At 33.0% G+C, this 22,476-nt stretch overlaps 2 protein-coding genes across 2 annotated transcripts; both read right to left on the bottom strand.

Annotated features, from left to right (window-relative positions):
• Positions 1-6,501: 6,501 nt before the first annotated feature.
• LOC143589204 (protein AGENET DOMAIN (AGD)-CONTAINING P1-like) lies at positions 6,502-6,915 on the bottom strand. The gene has a single exon (XM_077070033.1). It carries the CDS (start codon positions 6,913-6,915, stop codon positions 6,502-6,504), a length of 414 nt encoding a protein of 137 aa, XP_076926148.1.
• Positions 6,916-7,949: 1,034 nt separating this feature from the next.
• On the bottom strand, positions 7,950-13,535 carry LOC143589206 (heparanase-like protein 3). The gene is made up of 9 exons (XM_077070034.1): positions 12,946-13,535; positions 11,805-11,841; positions 11,538-11,721; positions 11,301-11,449; positions 10,399-10,629; positions 9,923-10,112; positions 9,115-9,240; positions 8,932-9,031; positions 7,950-8,564 (listed from the first exon to the last, which is right to left on the bottom strand). Exons 1-9 carry the CDS (start codon positions 13,177-13,179, stop codon positions 8,175-8,177), a joined length of 1,641 nt encoding a protein of 546 aa, XP_076926149.1. The 5' UTR covers positions 13,180-13,535; the 3' UTR covers positions 7,950-8,174.
• Between the last annotated feature and the right edge of the window lie 8,941 nt (positions 13,536-22,476).

Here is a 22,476-nt window from a genome sequence, read left to right as displayed (position 1 = left end):
AACGGGGCTGATGAAACATTTGCAGCGGCCGAAGTGCTTCCCATATGGAGTGACAGAGATCAAATACCAGCAAGAGTCTTGAATCAGATCAGATGGTGTGGCTCTGATACCACTTTGTTGGATCAGAGACCGATCAGAGGTAGGGTTTTAAGATTGTATCAGTGATTAGAAGGCTTGAGATGTAAAAAGATAAGAATGTTATTGTGATAGAGATAAGGAAAGAGATAAAAACTGCATACTTTATTGAGATACCAAATGGGCTTTAATAGCCAACACTTACAACGTTCAAGAAGGAATACTTCAACAATAATTAATAACGTAAACTACCAACTGAATGCTATAAACTTGGTCCAAGGTATGACCTGGTTTAAGCTTATTTAACACATGCATAATAACTTAAATAATAACTAGATTTGAATTATAAACTAACAGGTTGCATCCTGTGGACGTAGGTCAGTTTAGGCCGAACCACGTTAAATCCTCGTGTTCGTTATTGCTTTCGTGTGTTGTGTTCGGTTCGTGTGTGCGTTTAATCCTAACAAGTGGTATCTAGAGCTTATGTTTGTTACACACGGAGAACACAAAGAACCACCAGTCTTTTCATGGCCGTCACTAGCAGCCGCTAGGGTATTATCACCGCCGTTGAAGAAGGTTGATCGCTAGAATAAGGGTTCTGTCTTTACCCAGCCGCCGCCGATGATCGTTGGTTCTGTTTGAAAGTCGTTCGCGCATCGGCACGTGAATCTGTGCTAGTTTTCCACCCTCGAACATCGTCGTTTTATTATTCTCCTTTTTTTGTTTGGCTATTTGCGATTGATTATTGACTAGAGAGAAGAGTTTGCATTGTTTATATTTTTATTGGAGTGTGTGCCCTAAAAGAGAAAGAGAAGCAAACAATTATATTGTTGTTCTTAAGGTTTAAGGTTTGACCAGATCTTATTTGGAGCAAATTACTATCATCTTTGGGCTTTTAAATACAAGAGTAGTGGGCCTAGTGTGTTTAAGTTTGTGTGGGCCGAAAGTCTTGGTAGTTTAGCCCAAAAATAATTTGGGTCAAGTTCCTACTTTGCAAAAAACAAGCCAAGAATGCGTTAATCAAGATCATATTTTGGTTGAAGAACAGTCGTCAAATTAGAAGAAATTATTTAAAGAAACAGGTAACCAGTGCCAACCGCGTTTGTTAGGTTTTATCGTTTCAGTTTAAAGTTTCAGTTTCTGATTTACAGTTCGTTATTCCGTTGCGTTTAAATAGGTTTATTATTTAACAGAGTTCAGTAGAACAACCGCTAAGTTCGAGCTCGTGCCATTGTTGTGTTTGTCTTTGTTTTCTTTTATCTATGTTTCAATTTAGTCATTGTCATGGCAGAAGACTGAAAGGTTATGATACCATAAGTTTGAAGTTAAAGACTTTAGTTGGTGGAAAATGCAAATGGAGGATTTGATGGTTCAGAGGATTTGGACACGGTATTGGGTGAAAGACCGGAGAAGATAAAACCAGCTGAGTGGGAGATTCGGATAAGAAAGCCAAGGCATTTATTAGATTGTCGTTATCGAAGGATGTTGCGTTCAACATCTTGAAGGAAACCACAACGCGTGGGATAATGAATGCTTTGTCTAATATGTATGAAAAGCCTTCGGCAGCTAATATGGTTTTCCTAATTCGTGAACTGGTGAACACGAAGATGAAAGAAGGAAGTTCAGTTAGAGTGCACATCAACAAATTAAACTCGAATTTGTCAAGACTTGGGTCAGTTAGTATCAAATTCGAGGATGAGGTTCAGGCTCTACTATTGTTATAGTCCTTGCCTGATAGATGGTCAGGTACTGTTACAGCGATTACTAGTTCTACCAGTGACTTCACTTTTGATGGGATTCAGGATCTTATTTTAGGCGAACACGTCAGACTAAGAAATTCAGGTGAATCATCAAGTGATTTAGTGTATGTTGGCAGAGGAAGGAAAAATAATAGAGGTAGTGGGAGCTGGAACAGGAAAAGGAGTCAGTCTAGGACTTGGAAGGATGTGGTATGTTGGAACTGCAATGAAGCGAGACACTTTAAGAAAAATGAAAAGAAAGAAGTCAACACTGCAGAAGAATGCTCAAAGGATGAATTTTTAGTACTTAGTGTTGAGGATAATGTTGATTCCTGGGTCATGGATTCTGGTGCTTCATTTCATGCTACCCACGGCAGTGAAGCATTGCAGAATTTGAAGGAATGAGATTTTGGTGAGGTTAGGCTAGCGAACAATGTTGTTCTTGATGTTACGGGCATGAGTGACATGAATTTAGTTACTTCAGCCGGTTCATGGACCTTGAAGGGCGTTAGAGTGATTCCAAGCTTAAAGAAAAAGTTGAATTCGGTCGGCTAGTTGGATGAACAGGGACATGAGGTTAAATTTGGGAACGAGCAGTGGAAAGTTGTAAAGGGAAATCTTGTCATCGCTCGAGGAAGAAAGAGGGGTTCAATTGTATATGGTTAGTTTATCGTCTGATAGAGTGACCGGCCCAGTTCAGAAGAAGACAACCCATAGCCACATATCAGATTCAGGTTGAGCATGCTAGAAGAGGTTCATAGAAACCAATTAGGGGTTTTCGTGGCAGTCGAAGCACTGGCAATCAGTCAGTCAAAGCTTTAGTCATAGTTACCAGACAGTGGGTTAAGAGAACCAGTATTTCAGTGTTTAAAGTCTCCCAAGAAGATTACCTGCTTAATATGGAGAGTGTTGGTTGTTCTCAAGGTATTCCAGGATTTGGCAGTTCGTGTAAGTGGGAGCCGGTAGGGACAGAGAACGAGTCACTATCAGTGGTAGTCATGACTTATGTGTTGGAGCTCGGGGGAGCTTCAACGGGCGTTCAAGTTAACTGATGAGAAGGCAAATGCAATCAAGAAGACGAGGAAGATTACAATAGGTACAAGCAATCATCGGTAGGCAGTTTGAAGATTATCAAGCCTCCAAGTGGGAGACTGTTGGGTTAAATGTGGAGGCTCGATTGTTTTGGGTCCGGTTCAAGAGAACTATGAAGAAGGAAATTAGAAGATCAAATTGGTTGGCCCACTTTGTTTTAATTAAAGTCATATTAGTTGTCTTGGTGAAAAAGTAGAAAACCCTACTATTGTATTTATATATATTTAGCCTTGTACTTGTAATTCCTCATCACGAGTGCGGCAGAGAGCAATAATAAAAGTATCCTTGTTGCAGCCTGTGGACGTAGGTCAGTGTAGACCGAACCACGTTAAATCCTCGTGTTCATTATTGCTTTCGTGTGTTGTGTCAGGTTCGTGTGTTCGTTTAATTAATAATTAATACGATTTAAGCATTTATATCCATTCCTTGTCTTTTTGTCATCTTTTATTATCATTATTAATTAAAATAAAGTTTTTTTTATTATTTAAATAGATTTTCTTTTCCTTTTTTTTGTATATTAAAATATTTTTTTTGATTTTTTAAATAACAAAAATTGTTTATGTAAAACACGTTTTTTAAATTAATAAGAAAAAAAAAACAGTTTTTTTCTATAAATATTTTATACTTTTAGGGTGTGTTTTTTTAAATAATTTTTACATTTTTTATCAATAAAATAGATTAAACAACATAAGACTTGATCAACACGTTGGTTTTTTCTCATGTGACATAAATTTCATGCATTCAAACCTATCAAACAATATTTATAAAGGCATGTTATATCATTCTTTTTTAAATACATTTTATAATGATAATAAATATTATTTTGATAACGAACGTACAATACGAACAAAAAGATAGAAAATGAAAAAATTATAAAAAAAAATTAACTTTATAGTACTTGATTTGATATTTTGATGGAGACTTGAAATGACTAAAATATTAGAGGGTAGTAATATGTTAAATATAATTGTTGAAGGAACTGAAAGTCTAAGAGAGGAGGTATGACAAGTACATAAGGAGGGTACGCTTAGCCTAACCCTAGTAACTTAAGCAGCCCACAGTACATGTTAACCTAAGCCCAAACTAACCTACAAATAACAATTATGCCCTAACTAAGGCAACTCAATATTATTATTATTATTATTATTAGAGAAAATTACCTAAATAGCCCTTTTTAAGAGAGAGAAATTGAAAACTAGCCAGTGAGATTTCATTTTCCCAAAATAGCCCACCAAATCCAACATCCACGTGACATTGGGATATTCCCCGTGAGTTTTCGTGGAACAATTAAGATCTGTCATGTGTTTTCCATTCCCACCTACCACGCTAGTATTCATCCCAAATCCCAAATCTGTCTGAATCGTTACTTTTATAACCTGAAGAAAACCAAACTTTAACGTGATGTTTCAAGTTGTTTTCATCGGCAACGTGAGTTTTCAAATTTATGGTTTTTAAAGTTTCTTTGAAATTCATCTCCATAGATGAATTTCAACCTCGGAGTCTAATTTCAATTAAAGTTCATTTTCTTTCTCTATTGTAAACCTTTTTCAAACCTTTTGTTTGTTTTTTCATATCCTTCACAACCATGTACTTCTTCTCCCACTCCCGTATGAAGCTGTTCGGGTTGGGTTGTTCATCTACTTCTAGGTCGTGAAAATTTGGTGGCCTTCTAAACCTTGCGTAAATCTGAATCTGAATTTGATTTCTTGAATTCGGTGGCCTTCTAGGTCGTGAATTCTTGGATTGTTATTATTTTCAATTAGTTCTGAATGAGTTACATATTTTCAATGAAGTGTTAATTTCTTGATATTTGTTTTCAGATGGTTGGGTTAGGTATCTCATGCATAATCAATTGGAAGCTTTTAATAGTTTTACATTGGTCTATCATTCCTCCATGTATTACAGAAGCACCAGACTCCATAGATCCAAATCTTGTTAACGGCGAGGATCCGTGATTTCCTCCATTTGGAACGTAGATGTGGTAAGTTTAATTTTTTTTATTTTTGTTGTTTACAATAATTTGTGAGTAATTAGTTGTTTTTTTAATAAATTTTAGGTTTTTGTTCCAATATGTGTTGAACCAAAGTCTATTAACTTCCGACGTCATATGGCGAACGAAATTTATTGCTAACGTTCTTTTTAAGTTTTTGTCTTTAGTTGTTATGGTTGTTTAGTTAATAATCTTAATTTTAGTAGATGTATCGTCGAACGTATGATGAAATTGAATTATAGGAAAACAGGTTTAACTTATCATTGAACGAATGATGAAATTAAATTATAACGGACTAGATAATTTTGGCCCACATTTTTATTTTCAACATATATTTGGGAAACACTTTAACGTACAACATATAAACCGGGTATAATTTAACGTTGAACATATTTTTGGGACATATTTTAACGTTTAACATAAATTTGCTTCTAATTTTATCGGTCCAGCCAATAATTGACTTGCAACATATATTTGGGAAACACTTTAACGTACAACATATAAACCAGGTATAGTTTAACGTTGAACATATTTTTGGGACATATTTTAACGTATAACATAAATTTGGTTCTAATTTTATCAGTCCAGCCAATAATTAACTTGCAACATATATTTGGGAACAAGTTTAACGTTCAACATACAAACTGGGTATAATTTAACCTAGAACATATTTTTTGTCCACATTGTAACGTATAACATAAATTTGGTACAAATTTTATAGGTTCATCCAATAATGGACTTGCAACATATATTTGGGAAAAACTTTAACGTTCAATATACAAACCGGGTATAATTTAACATAGAACATATTTTTGGGCCACATTGTAACGTACAACATATATTTGGTTCAAAATTTATCGGTCCTGCCATAATTCATATTTAAAATCTTTTATTTTAAATACACAACAATTTTTTCCTAAACTTGCCTAAACTCATTACAATGGCAAAACCGATCTTCAACGATCCAGAAACACGTCTTCTCCCTGATGTTGATAAGTTCGACGACATTGAAACCTTCATACAATTTTTTGAAGAGATGAACGTCGAAGGAAAGAAGGTTTTGCCCCACCCGAAGTCATGGAAACAACAGATGATCCCTTTGCCATATGGGATGGTGATGACTTTGACATAGATGCAGCTTGGGAGGAAGAATTTAGTGGATTGACGATCCATGAAAATCAGGTTGGAAATAAAAGAGAAGCTGATTCAAAGAAAGAAAAACAAGAAGACGAAAAGTGTGTTGATTACATTGAAGTCGATTGATGTATAACTTTAAAATTGTAATATTCATTTCGTTTCTTGTAAAAATGTAGTTTGATGAGATTAGTTTATGTTGTTTTCTTGGCTAATCTTGTTTATATTTGGTTAACACAACATACACATAAAACACTAAATACCTTAAAAACATACCATAATATTACACAGAAACACTAAGTTGAAAACTTAGTGTTAAACATTACATGCATTATGCCCTTACATTGAACCACAACAACAAAACAAAATATGTTTCAACTACACCACACCAAGGATTACACAAACTTGCACAAACTATTACACCATAAAACTACCCAAACTTACACAAACTTCAACTACTCCAAACACTATTCAGTTACAAGAGTACACCCAAACCTCATTTGCAGCATCCCAGTCCTGATGAACACAAGTGTCAGTAAACGGGTAAATGATATCCTGATTCGTGCTGTCAAAATGGACAAGATACTCGGTTTCTCCAATTTTCCTAATAATACGACCAACCCACCAAACACCATTTGCAAACACATCCACTTTCTCACCAAGATCAAAGCCACTAACAAGAACATCAGCAGGTTTCGGCCTTATTTTATCGTCCTTCACAAATTCTCTTAACAAACCGGATTGATCAGCTTCAAGTAGTGTCCGGAAAATCATGATGTATGTCTCCTTCCCAACCCGTGAGATTATGTTTCCATCATAAAACGAACCCATGAAACCCGGACCCATATCAACAACTTCAATCGGATCACCTCGCTTAAACTTCATTCTTCAAGATGATATCACCTAGATTTTTGTTGGTTTATGAGAAATGAAATGAAAATACACGTTATAAGTAATGTATGAACAAAAGTTTAAAGTCCATTGAAAATCATCTTGGCAGTTGAATTGTAATAAAAAATCGTCTCCGATGTTGAAATTTATTTGAAATTCATCTCTGGAGATGAATTTCAAAATAACTCAAAAATCATCTTATTTGAAAACTCACGTTGCCGATGAAAATAGCTTGAAACATCACGTTATAGTTGGTTTTCTTCAGGTTATATTTGATGTCAAAAGTAACGTTTCAGATAGATTTAGGATGAATACTAGCGTGGTAGGTGGGAATGAAAAACACATGACAGTTTTTGATTGGTCCACGAAATATCACATCACGGGGAAATTCCCAATGTAACGTGAAAGTTGGATTTGAATGGCTATTTTGGAAAAATGAAATCTCACGGGCTATTTGATAGTTTCTCTCTCTTAAAAAGGGCTATTTAGGGACCATCACTGATAGATGGTGTTTGACCCCACAAAACACCATCTTTCTCCTTTCTTCTTTAGCATGTCTCATCCCTCTCCCTCACAAAAATATTCTTGATGCATTCTTCCACAAGAATCTCACAACACTCTCTCTCCTCAATGTCATACCATCTCTCATCCACGACACCATTTTTTCCTCAAAAACACCCCAAGAATTCTTTATTGTGAATGCTCTTAGTAAATATGAATCTCAACTCAACGATTTAAAGTCTGGAAAATCAAACTTCTGAAGATGGACCCAGAATACGAGGGAAAAAAAATCTTGAAAAATTAACTTTTCTTGTTACTAAGAGTTTTGCTAAGAGTTTCTTATAACATTTCTTGTTACTTTCAAATCTTTGCGTCACTCATGCAACTAAGCAATGAGGGTCTAATTTAGAGTAACGGACCCGACTAATCCGAGCCCTATAAACCGGAACCTTAATAGGGTCGGGTTGCTGTTTAGTTTAGTTTTTTAAAATCCTGAATAACCCAAAACCTGATCGGGTTGACCCAGTTAACACCCCTACCTCCATGCCATTGGAGTAGAAGGTCAATGACGAACTTCTCTGATTAATGATAACTTTTCCATGAACATCCCATAAATCTTGATTTGAAAACTTCATTTATATTTCTTTTTCTGTGCACATATATGATATATGTAATTACATTTTTATGATCAATCCTCTATAAAATTCTATATCCAAATCGGAACAAATTATCAACTCCATGCATTCTCCTACCTAACTGTTGCAGGCATACAATGCAAAATGTGGGATATGTGCAAATACAATAGAATAAGGATGTACAGTTATCGGCTTTGAAGAATTCACATATAACGGTTTCAATGAAGGTATTTCACCCTTTGAATTTACTCGCAATTCTTTGCTATTCAACATCATCACTTTACTATGCAGGTTTCCATCTTTTGCTGTCAAATGATATTCTTCTCGTGTTCGTTTTCTTGTTCCTCTCATCTTTGTATGTTTTGACTCTGAATGAGAAAGCTTTGTTTTATACTGATGGTGTGTATGAGATCTGTGTTTGTGTAGCCTCCAAATACTATTGACCGACAGTTTTGCATTAACGCTGGTGGTGTTGTTTAGATTCATCAATAGTATTGTTATTCCCTTCTGCAATATGTAATATCAAAGTGTCACAATTTGGTCCATTTTTATAAATAACAGTTGTGTTAAATGTGAGTACATAATTGATACTATTAAAATAATAATCTAATTTTTCTTAAACTAAGTATTACTTGAAACGTTCAACACATTAACTTGAGCCTTGCAGCTAAAATTTGCAAGGTGGGTTGATAACAAGTTCGGGCCGAAATGGGCCCGCTAAGTCGGGTTAGCCTGCAACTTTTCCCCACTTCTACAATAAATAAGTACTGTCTTGGTTACAACTACGGAACTCTATTATATAAAACACAACCCAAACCAACATGTTTATACATAACTGATTGAGGTCGTCACCTCTATGTTGTGATGAACTTACCGATTTTTTGGCACAATGTACATAAGCGCGTATTTTCTTGGTGCCCAAAAATCTTGTGGATAGAACTTTACTCCCCATTAACCGGTGCCAAAGAAGTGCACTGTTAAGAAATTAACATAATCTTATTTGGGGTTATGATCATTCAATGGTTTGACCTGAAAAAGTCATAGTTTAGTTATGAACCTGTAGTAGTCTGGATTTGGTTCAAAGGTAGTGGTATTAAGTAAGCCATAGTTTCCTCCTATCAAAGTTTGCCTGCAGTATGTTTTTGTGTCGTAGATAGATGACATCCCCAGCTGATCCAAGTACCTGGATTAGTGAAAATGCCAATTTTAACAGGTTCATGATGCATTCGGTTTTTAGGTTTTTGAAAACCTTTGGGTCCTGTTTTTTGGCTTTTACAATGGGCTCGGTTCGGTTTTGCCATTTGGGTTTAAAATTTAAGCGCCAAAAGAATGGACCAAGTTCAACAAAATAAGGAATTCACGCGTGAACCTTTGGTTCTAATTATTTTTTTAAATAATAATTAATTGATTACTATATACTTGGGTCTAACATTTTGAGGCTAAACACCAAATCTTTTCTTTCTTTCTTCTTCTTTTTTTTATAAAATTACATAACATTCAGAAAAAAAAATTATGATCCATAAATGCAATAACAAAAGTGGTTTTTCCGTTTCTACAGATTTAATTCGGTGTCAAAAGTCAGTTCATTTTTATGGTTCGGTCTTTCGGTTTCAGTACACATAAAACCGAAACATAACCAAAAACTCGGTTTTTGAATAAACATAAAACCAAACCGTCGGTTTTGGGTTAGGTTTGGTTATTCGGTTGCAAGTCAGTTTTTTTCAGTTACTTTAGCATTTTTAGTTGCCCCCTATATCCGTTGATGCTTGTACCATGTGCATTGATATTCAACACTCTTCTCGGTTTCATTTCTTTTGATATTTTAGTTATTAATATATATAATGTACATTCATGAAGAAGCTTACCAGAAACTGAACACAAATGCATTGGTAACAAGATTTTGGCCACTATTATAAGCCCCACCAGCCTCACTAACCCAAGCAGATGCTAAACTTGAAGAAGAGTTGATTGTGGATTCAAGTTGCTTGAATGTTTTCCCCGCCTCATCAAGATAAGATGGATCAAGAATTCTTTCGGTTAGGTTTCGATCCACCCCTGATAAGAATAATAGTGTAAAAATGTGAACTTTGGCAATTTGATCACCTTAGGGGTGTTTGGATATGTTTTTTGTAATAGATAACACAATAATGAATCATTAGCATCGGATAATAAATTGTGATAAAACAACATGTAGGAAATAGCTCATATAAAGTTTTACTGCTTATACAATAAGATAATTGTGTTTCTAGACAAATTTGAATTATATTATAGATTAATGTGAAACAGTAATAAATGGTCATCGAACACCCTTGAAGTTTGAGTTGCTTTGAAGAAAAGTTACCTGAGCCGAGACTATATATGTGGTGAGATACCACATTGAGGGTCTTGGATGTTCTGTTTAAAAATTTCATGAACCAGTTTTGATCAAAGAAACCTCCGGGTGCGATGATTAGCGGCTTAGGTTCAATAGCCTTGTAAAGACGGTGTACCATTTTGTGGAGGGTCATTGTGTCGTGGGCGTACTGTGATGCTGATATACTTGCTCCAATTCCATTTCCACTTAATTCATTCCCTATTAGTGTATATTGCAATAAATTATGGTACATATTGATGAAAGATGAAGATTTTAAGTTTCAAATCATTGATTCTTAGTAGATCAAGTTTGGTTACTTTATGATTAAAACAAGTCAAATGGGCCCACTAAAGATCCTTCGCTAAAAAAAGGAATGGCTAAATGGTTCAAAAATCAAGTTGACCCTTTCAAAAATCAATTTTGACTATTATCATTTTTTTTATCAATACACACCCCTCTAATCTTACTCCAAAATATACATTATTGTCCACCATGAGATTCGAAACATCAACCTCATAGAGAAGGGCATATATAACTATAATGCACCTTGATACCACTAGGCTATAAGCCCTTTGTTATATTACTATTATCTAGCCAGCCATTTTGTCACCTGTATTTCGGGTGAAATGATTGTCTGATAGGCTCATGAGACACACGTTGCCAACATGAATCAAGTTCAAGCATAGTTTTGTGAGCCAAGCCTAGCCTAACCTAGCCTAGCTGACGCATTTAACTTGCTACTTGACCCGATTATGGCCGTATGGCTTAAATTTTGTAGCTCAAGGGCGTATATGATCAGCATGATCCCAATGACCTAATCTAACAAGCTTATATCAGCCCTACGTGCACTAGTCATTTGGAGTAACTTATATTAAATTGGGTTCACCTACCAAGCTCCCAACCATAGGTTGTGTAATTCTTTTTAACCGTGTAACGCATTAAAGCTTCAGCATTGGTCGAGTCCCAAGCTCCAATGGTAGAACCATCGGCTAGCACTGTCTTTCCCATGAGAACGTTCAATCCAAATGTAACCATGGTCCTAAATGTAAAGAAAAAACATTTAAAGACCTATAAACATACACACCAAAAAAAACATATTAACAGAACCAATTGTTTGATTCGGTTACCTAGTTTCTTGGAAGAATCTATTGAGTTCATCCCATCTGGATAAAGACAAGCAACCGTTGGTGAAACCAAATAATTCTGTGGTGTTCTTCATGAAAGGGTTACATGGTTTATGGTGATTTTTGGTTTGGTAGATCACTCTATCTTGTAAAGTGCCTCCTAATCTGATCTTTAATGGAGAAAAAGCTACATAATATTTAAAAAAGCACAACTTATTTTAGATCGAGTTGATCAGAAGAATTGTATAATATATGAAGAAAAAGGTTCACCTTTGATGGCATTCTTGAAGATTTTGTTTTTAAGATCCTGTATAGAGCAAGATTAGAAATGTCCCCTTAATTAGACTACTATTTGTTACTAACTATTTCTATTAAACATAAATAGTTTCATTGACTAATTATAGTTTACATAACAATCGGGTTAGAGAAACAAATATATATCTAATATAGTCTGGATTGAAACACCATCTAAAGACAAATTAATACAAATCATAAGAGCCTGGATTGAATTGGATATGTTGTCTTACTTTTGTATTACATATATATCTTACTTATGTTGTAGGCTATAAACAACATAATTAATTACCACTCATATAGTGGAAGTAGGACATGATATATGAGAGCATATTTTAATTCAAATAAAATAAACACATTGTAGATCAGCATTCTAACAATTGTGATTAGGGCACTCACAACCCATTCTTCATCTTTGTCTATATATTTTAACTTAAAACATCACATTTCTCTAAATTTCGTTTATATTTATAGAAGATAAAAAATTTTACATCTCATTCTCTGTTTATGTCCATATCTTGTTGACAATCACTTATTTTATTGTTACTTTAATACTTCCCACCCATTCATATAATTACATAGAATGATAAATAGTTACCCTTTGTATATAGAGAGTTACTATTATGAAAAATGGCCGGAGTGTGGAAGCTAAATAAGTGAACAACAATATTTTCCTTCATTAAGTTGGAAAAAAGAAACAGCAAAAGTAAGTTAATTTTTAGTGATTTCAGATTATTTTTGTAATTAATAAATATCAAATTATAATTCCTATAACTATTTGCTATAATACTCTATCATGTATTTTATTTTCTAATAAAATTTGAATTGATATCTTAATTTCATTTCTAAAACCACATTATATATATATAATTTTATAAAAAAATAAGTACCAACAGTTAAACAAACTGTAACGGCATTGTTTTAAGTAAAATATGTTGTTTTTAATTTCTAATTAGTCTTCCATTTCCACATGTAATGGCGATGTTTAAATAAAACATAAAAATTGCACATCTTTAAACAACAGACACACATAGTATTACATTATAGAAATTTTTTATATATAGAAATAACATGATTTAATCTTAAACAAATAACCGATAGGAAAGTTACCACTTACCACATTGAGGAGTGAAGAATGATCCCAGCTACAAGTACCATAATCACACTTCTCTGGTGGCCACCAATCCATTGTTGCACATATAAATTCATTATCTGTCTCTGCAATCCTACTCTTCCCATCAATCAAAACCCTCCCATTTTCACTTCTTGCATCCACAAAAATGAAGCTTATAAAACTAACCAATAACACCACCCATACACGCACACCCTTTTGCATTAACAAATAACTCATTTACAAAATCTTGTTTAATGGCAATATGTCAAGAACCCAAAAGATGAAACTTTTAAGGGTTCTTTCTTTTTACTATTGAAGAAAAGAAGGTGAAAGATTTTATTTTTGAAGACTTTGCTGGTGTTTGGGTTGTGGTTTTTGATGCAGAATTTAAAGATTGGGGGTGGGGGCGGTTGGTGGGGCCATGTGGTGTGTTGTTTGTGCTTTGCTTATGGAAAGTGTAAAAAGATTGCTGCATGTAGGGGAAAACGATGATGTGTTGTTCAGGTTTGTGTTTCAACTTTCAAGCGAATCTAGGATGGAACTAAAAGGTGTATTCTTGGAGTGGTGTTTTTGTGATTGTTCCATAACATAATATTTTTTTATTATTTGCTAGCATTTTTTTATAGATTAACTTTTTTTTTTTAAGATTATACACCTTTGTCACTAGACTAGGTCCATGGTTGACTTTATATATTCTTTTGTTTTTTTTTTAAATAATTATTTTTGGAAATACCCGGAGTTTTGTAAATATTAAAATTTTAAAATAATAATTTTTGTAGTAGGTGTTTCTTTTTTCCACTTAGTGAATTCTGCTTCATAGTGATAGAAAGAGTCAGTTATCCTTATAATACTCTTTCTGACACATCTAGCTTCAAATTCCAAACGTTTGACAATAAAACTATTGAGCTTTTTATAAAAATAGATATCTAAGCAAAGGGTTGGTATTCTCAAAAACAGTTTAGTGCTAGATGTGATGCCTAGTACAAATTTGGGTTTAACCTTCTTGTTATATGTAATAATAAAGTCCGGAGCTAAATTAAGTTGTATAAACAACTGATGGCTGAATGTAAATAATTGATGAAACTTCAGGGGTTAAAGTTGCAACTTTTGAAAATGCTTTAGCAGTTTAGCACTTGTTTTAGACGATTGTTGAGGTGTTCAATTTTTTGGTAATCATTTTCATCCTCATTTCTGTTGTTTGGTAATCAATAAAACATTTAAAACCCTAACGCCCTGTTCTTGAGTTTTTTTAAAGGAAAGAAAGGAAAGAAAAACTTAGGATAGTTAAAAAATAGGTGTTCTTGAATTTATTTTAGGATGGAAAGGAAAGAAGTAGGAGGAGTTAGGATGGATTAAATTAATGTATTTTCTCAAAAAATTATCCTCCCAAAAATGGGATGATTACTAAGGATAACTATTTTTTAACATAGTTATCCTTTCATTTTCTCTAATTTTTCTTCCAACTCAAGAACATACCTAATTAAAAAAAATTTCCTTCCCTCCCCTTCCCATTCTTATTCTTCCCTCTCCTTTCCTTTTCTTTTCTTGGTTAAAAAACTCGAGAACAAGACGTAAGCTAATTTGGGTTTTTGTTGATTAATTTATTGTATTCTTGCTCGATGTTATCATTTAATTTCCACGTATATGTGACATTTAAGATTCTAGTCTTCTAGTTGACAAGGTATATTTAGTGGCAGCGACGGATTATGGAATTTTTTTTCGATAGTTCGGGCAAAGTTCATTACATTATAAAAATACGATAAAATAATAAAAATGACACCGTTATTAGAATTAAAGAACACAAAATATAAATACAATATTCTTTACAAATTAGAAAAATACTTATAATTATTCCCTACGAGTCTTCATTTTTTTAAATCGTTGCATTACATCTTCAATTAAAACTAGTTGGAGGAATTCCATGTCAATGTAACAAAGGCAAGAATCATTCATGTATTCATCACCCATCCTATTACACAAATCCGTTTTCATATACTTCATTGAAGAAAGACATCTCTCAACACTTGTCGTTGCAGCCAGCAAAACTAATGATAACTTTATTAAACGATAGACCAACAGATAATCAATGTGTAATCTTGTTTTCATCATCATTTTGGCAAGATCACTTAACCCACTCAAGTTGTAAACCAATTATCTTCTTTAACATTAGTCATGTAGTGGCCAAGTTTATATACAAGGTTCTCTTTTTCATCAAAATGAAAATCATATGGATACATCTCCACCAACTTTAATTAACAAGTTTACTTTACTAAAGGCACTAAATTTGCAAGACGGGCTCAAAGAACTCATATCAGTAAGCAAGTTAATGGTTACCTCATTAAAGCGGTTTCCAAGTTCTTGAATCTGCATATCGAGAACCGTGTTGAAATTATTAACCACATAATGATGACGACTGTTGATGCCAATCTTCTTTCTTCAACATTTTGGGTCAACATACTCGGCTTTCTTACCAACCACTTGAATATCATATTTGTCATAAAAGAGTGTTGCATCTTCTAAAAGCGAGTCAAAACCTTCAAGTTGATAACTTTTGAGGCCTTCATCAGTTAAGCTAACTGGCTTAACTGCATTCAACAAATCTTGATCTTTTCTTTGAAGTGCTTGACACAATATGTTAGCAACACCCAAGATGTACTATATCAAACGTAAATAAAATACAAAACTAAAAGTTTTCATATATAACTGAAGTCCATGTGCTTCACTTCTGTGATATGAAAACTCTCCTAAATTTTCTATATATTCAAGCACGTCAATAATATTAGGATATAAAGAAAGCAAATAGAAATTTTTTTTTCATGAGAACTTCAAAGTGTATCCCCGACTCTTGCAAGTGATAGTTCTTGATTCTTTCCACTTTTGGTTTCAACTTCCGGATTCAATCACAATCTTTCTCTTTGACTTTCTTTTATTAAATCTATTCGTATACAAAATGCGCCAACAAAATTTACTAAATTTGATACTTCTTTATAAAATTTAGAAATCTCGTGATGTTTGGTTGCGAGGCCCATAACAACAAGTTCAAGTTGGTGAGCAAAACAATGAATATAATATGCTGAAGATTTGTTTTTTCAAAATTAAAACTTTCAAACCATTAAACCCACCATACATGTTGCTTGCACCATCATATCCTTGACCTTTAATGTCACACCCAACCTAAGGCGGTAATGCCGGGGTGCGAGTTGATTGCTCACAGCTCTCAAGGTAATATCATGCAATAATTAAAATGACAATATCTATTTAATTAACTAAAATATTCAAAACAAAATCCATATAATACAAGTACATCATTCATAAACAAAGAAAACAAGGAAATAAATAATCCAAATTAAATTTCAATCTTGATAATCCTTCTCTAGCATAGCAATTCCTAAGTTCTTCAGTAATCCTAATAATTCAAATCACACGATGACCTACATATATGTTGAAAATACAAAAAAAAATTTCAACACGAGGTTGAGTGAGTAAAACAGAAGTTAAGTGAAATATAATAAATAAAGAAAAATGCAAATTATTCATGTGAGATAAACAATTGAGTCATAGCACATAAACAATTCAACCAAATAATAAAGATAGGGCTAAACATTGCCAAGAGAATGGGGCATTGGTTACCAAAAATGAGTTGTCGGTAAAACCATTGTCATGCGATTGGACGCCGGCCACTACGATGATCGTATGATCATACTAAAATATGTTGGACATCTTCGAATGCGTTCAAATAGAGCAAATAAGCAAATAGCAAGTTAGACATAAACTGATATGCATACAAGGATACCAGTTGCTAATGTGGATAATATATAATAATAATAAAATATCTAGTAACGCATATGTCCCCAAAACAAATTAAAATGAGTAAAAGAGGGGCGTGAGATACTCACCTGATTAGATGAGCAAAGACAACGCAAATGATGATGATAGAATATTAACCTTCTGGATTCACCGACAAGGATTCCTAATTAAATAATTTAATATTATGAGTTATTAATAAATGAGATAACACGTATAATGGATTTGAGATTTTGATGTGAATTAAATTATGTTTAACGATTAGAATGTTTATTGATTAAACGACTGATCAATACGGATTATTTGTTATTACGAAAATAATATTGTTAGTCATCATTTAATTAAAAGAATCGTTTTTTATCATATAATCGAATTTATGAATAATTACTTTAAATAAATGAGTTGCGATATACTATAATAATAAACGTTTGAATAGTTAATTATAATAAAATTTATAATTTAGACTCTTTATCGAAACCCTGTGGTAAAAATATAGTTAATTAGTTTAACACGTTTAATACGTTTTATTATATTTTTATTTGGAAAGATTAATACATATATATATATATACACACACACACATAAGAAATTTGTAAAAATGATTAACGACGAGAAACGTCAATAATGTTGTTCGGGTTTTAATAAAATACAGTTCGTTTTATTATTAACATATACTTATTATTAACATATACATATAATACACACACACACACACATATATATATATATATATATAAACTTGGACGCGAAATTAATTTACATGAAACGTTAACCTACTAGTTTCGGTTTAGTAAAATAATGTTTATTTAATTATAATTTTTTATAACCATCAAAAACCATTGAAAAAAAAAATTAAAAAACTGGGCTCGGCTAGGACTCGAACCCGCGACAGGTGTCCAGCTCAAAGGGTTAACGTACACACACCCAGCAAACTGGGCTGGGTGTATCAGTTGGTAATACGTACAAAAATAAAACTTTATGAACAGAGACTGAAATAAACTAAACTATAAACCCTTGACTTCTGAATTGATGACTTTGTTTGTTGTTTGATTAATTAACCATAGGGTTAATGGAATAGGGTGATTAACGACCAAATTACACAAAACAGTTACCTGTAAAGACAACGTACTCATGGTGATCGGCCAAGGCTTCGTGACTCTGAACCTGTTAGCATGCTGAACGACTAAGTTTAATGAAATTGAGTTAGTGTTATTGTTGGAGACGTCCAGATGAAGGCGCATGCTCGCTTAATTGTGATATTAAAATATATAATTGTATATCCCCAATTTGTTAAATTTCGGTTTTCATTATTATGTTAAGTCGAATCCAACTCATCTGTTTTCCTAATTACAGTGATGGTGGGAGACGTTTTAAGCAATGTAAATGATTTACAAGATCTCTTTTGATTATACTCCGACAATTATAGTGCAAGAAAAATATACGGGTCACGCAGATTGGATCCAAATACGGGTCTTCGGGTTTGGTTTTAAGGATATGGTATAATAATATAATAATATATATCAGATTTTGCACTTTAGTCCTTATACTATAGAAGTGGATACATAAAGGGATTAAAGTAAAGTTGAGGGTATAAATTGTATATAAATGAAAGTTTATTTATATATATTACTAAATATTAGAAACAAATAAAAATAAGATAATAACTCGATAGATGCGATATAAAGATTATCCGAAAATAAAAACGGGTCGGGTATCGGTATTTAATATATTATACGAAAACCCGAGTTGTTACAATATCCCCTACTTTTGGGAATTTTGTCCCGAAATTAGAGAATACTAAAATAATGCTGAATTATTAAACTTGAGGAAAGAAAGAAAAACTTTAAAATTTAAAATTTATCATCACACGGAACTTCATGTAGTAGAAACAACGCTACAAATGGCAATCCGAGAAGGACACTTATATATAGGATGTACCGGCGGCGTATCAACCATGTCCTTATCATCTCAACATTTGTACCATTACTACAAACTACCTTCGGTTCTTGATTATGACACACGATAGTATGCACTATGATTTCCATGCGAGGATTTTGGTAATTACGTATGCATCCATAATTACTTAGATCGTTGGATGGTCAACATAACTCGTCCCATTGTGTGGGTTACAAAACATTTGGAAGGCATAACATGGTGAGAAAGGTTTTAATACATTTTGATTATAAACTACTAAATCATAGTTGTATAAAAGATTGCTAAAAATGATTTGAACTCTTGAGTTGTTTTAATATTAAAATTTCAAAACATCTTTTGATAGAATCATATAAATCTTGAAAATAAAAAAGGAAAGGATTCCTTATAGTTGATATTGGGATGAATTTTGATAGACGAGAATAAACGAATAAATTATAAGTGTAAGATCATAAGTAGTTGGAGGCACACTTTGCGAAGGTGATCAGGGTTTCCACCATTGAAGCAAGTACGTATAGCGAGTGTGTAGGGTTGAGCAAACGACAAAGCATGGGTTGTACGAGTAGCAACAAAGACCATTGCGAGATGGCTTGTGCACTAAGCGGTGTAGGGCAAGTGTTAATAAGGATGATCGAAGCGATTACATTGGATGCAAAAACGATAATGAGTTAATATTGATGTAAAGTTTTCTTGTTTGAGACATTATGATTTTGTTAAGATTGATTGTTGATTTGATTAATAGCATAATTTTAATGATTTGACTTGCGCTTTATTATTGTTGTTGTTGCTGTTAAGAGAACAAGTAGGGGTAAATGAATTGAAATTATTGGCAACGGAGTTAATGAACGAGATTGAATTGATTGTATTTTTGTTTTTGAAATTGAGCTTATGTTTTTGAGGTCGCATGAGCTATCCCCTTGACTATATATGTGGCTATAAGGTGGTCATTGAAAATAAATGATTGATGTTGTTTGGTGTTGAGACAACGTTCTATGATTAATAAAAATGATATTTAATGAGAAGATTGAATGGTTGTGTAGATTTCATATGAGTTATTGCGTAAACCGAAACATAAATATGTTATGCTGATTTTTATTCATAACTTAAGGATAAGTTAGAATTAAAATGAATTGATCAATGTGATGAGCTTTTATCAAAGCACAAGAGATTGAGATGTTTAACAAATTTCAAATTTGAGGTTAAACATTGAAAGCATGTTTAATAGTTTGTGAATATGATGGATTATCTGAAATATGTTTGATGGTTTGTTAATGTGCTAATATGAGTATAAGAAAAAAATTTGATTAATAGAATGTACTATAAAAAATCTTTCAATTATTCGATAGTTTGCTAATATGATGACGTGATAAGATTATTATGAGAAAAACCAATTCGATAAGGTGAAAATTGTTTAAGTTGCCTCGATAATAGCCGAGTCTTGATGAATGAGTGATTTGTGTCCAATCATGAGGATGGAAAATTTTTTTTGAGTATGAGAATAGATCGAACCAGTAAATCTTGATTCACATACAATTGAATAAATAAACCAAACCATAAATTGTTGTTTCAAATATAAACGAGTAAACAAATGAATAAACAAATAACGAAATTTCTTTGATGTGTTGGGTTTCCCATGAGCTTTCTATGGCATACCAAAACAAAACAAATGTGTGAGTTGGGTTTTCCATGAGCTTGTCCATGGAATTTTATTGGCCCCGATAAATAACATATCAACAATATAATTGAGTTTGTCGGCCCATGAGCGTTACATGGCGTTTTAACCGATCAAACTAAATAACGAATTAATGAACATAAACATGAGTAGTTGAAGCCTAACGTGTATCACCACGGATGATAATGCTCCAACAAAATATCGTAAATAAATGAATTGTGCGAATGAAAAGTTGGCGTGTCCATGGTGTCCCATGGTTTGCCACCCGACTAGACATTTTAATAACAATAAACACGATAAAAAGTGTAACCGTTTAGCCGATTACGTTAAACGCTTAAAGTGTCGATCGCGTAACAATTTCCCATCTTGATTTCTTACAACAATTTTCATTACATAATTTCGTTTATTTGGATATATTAAATTTTATTTTGTACAATTTGAATTCTCATGACAAAAAAAAATCATCATAAAATTTCAATCATTTTAAATTTTCTCATGAAAATTTTACTTAGATTTCTCACGTAATTCACATTGTATAATTTATAATTCTTTAATTTTTCTCATACAACATTTTCATAAAAGTTCTAGTTTGATGACAATCTTAATAATCTTGATTCCTCGTTTCACAAAAAAAAATTTAAATTCTCAAAATCGTTTTTAATACACAAAATATTATATAACCCTTATGGTAAAATTCTTGTTACGTAATTTTTTTCTCATAACGATTTTCATTATATATCTGGATACCTCATAAAAAACTGTAATATACAATATACTTATTTTGAACCCTCATGGTAAATTTTATTCCCACAAAGATTTTTGTTGAATTCTCATAACAATTTTGTTTTATTCTTTATGATAATATTCAATATACAGTTTTGTTCATTCTTTTCTAGTTTTTAATTTTATGATAAATTTCTCCCACTTAATTTTATCCAATTCATGGACTATTTATATTAAAAGGATTCATTAAATTCAAAATTTTCTCTTATAAAATTATTAAAGGCAAGGCAAGCATGACCCGAAGTTTTCATGGCAATACTTATTTTAGTGGGAATTGTTGAAGCAAGGAAATTGTAGTGATTCACTAACGTGTTTCTCAATCTTCCTATAAAAACCTATGTTTTAAAATTTTATCGATACCTCATATATATATATATATATATATATATATTCCTTTGTCTATAACATCTATATCGAAATATTCACGTTGTTTTTGAAATGCAAACAATCTATGGTGATTCACAAAGAGTTTTCAGTTTCGCATAATAATTTCAATTTCTAATTTGGTCCACAAAATTTCATAATTGTTTTAACCTTTTCAATTTAAATTTAGTGGTTTATAAATTATGATACATTCCATTTCAAACGTAATGTTGGTCAAGTTCCTTTAAAAGCGCAACCGCAAGTCACCGAACATCCTCGTTCGAACTATCACCACAATCAACCCGTCGTTACCACTATTATCATCGCTACAACTCCCTCCTTCCACTACCATATCGTCACACGCTATTGATTTTGCCCCAATCTCGAAAAGAAACGAAACCTAACTAACCCAAGTTATGCAATCACCAACTCAAACTCTATGCAAAACCAAGATGTACAAAATCAACCCAACAAAGGGCTCCAATACCGACACTTTTACCCTAAATAACACCTACCCATTTCACTATCCTACTACTATGAAATGCCGACAAGCATCACATAAACTCATTCCTTGGACCCACACCAACCGAAGTTTACCCAACTATGATTCAAACCTTTGACCCATGCTATGTCGAGCTATAAACCATGTTGTCATACCATTACCACCCAACCTTCTAGTTTTAGTACCACAATAGTCATCCGAACCATCTTCGCAAAATGCATATACGAACCGTATCCAAGCCCAAGCTAGTGAATATCAACTAACCCAACCCATCAAGCTCAAACAAACCCCACAATTACCAAACACAAGTAAACCTAGTTATACAAGACACTCGAGAACCCACTCATTCCTCAAAAGGTACCCAAACCATCAACCATTAAAGCCTAAACCTCTACATACACACGCAAGCCTCATTTCCCGTATTGAAATATTATTATATACACACACACACACATAAGTAATGCATTTAAAATGACTC

Source organism: Bidens hawaiensis, unplaced genomic scaffold, assembly GCF_021521415.1.
Source record: "Bidens hawaiensis isolate Kalapana, Puna unplaced genomic scaffold, B.hawaiensis_p1.1 tig00037272_1, whole genome shotgun sequence".
NCBI lineage: Eukaryota > Viridiplantae > Streptophyta > Magnoliopsida > Asterales > Asteraceae > Bidens > Bidens hawaiensis.
Note: the sequence above shows the minus strand (reverse complement) of the source record. Positions and strands in the feature narration are given on the sequence as shown.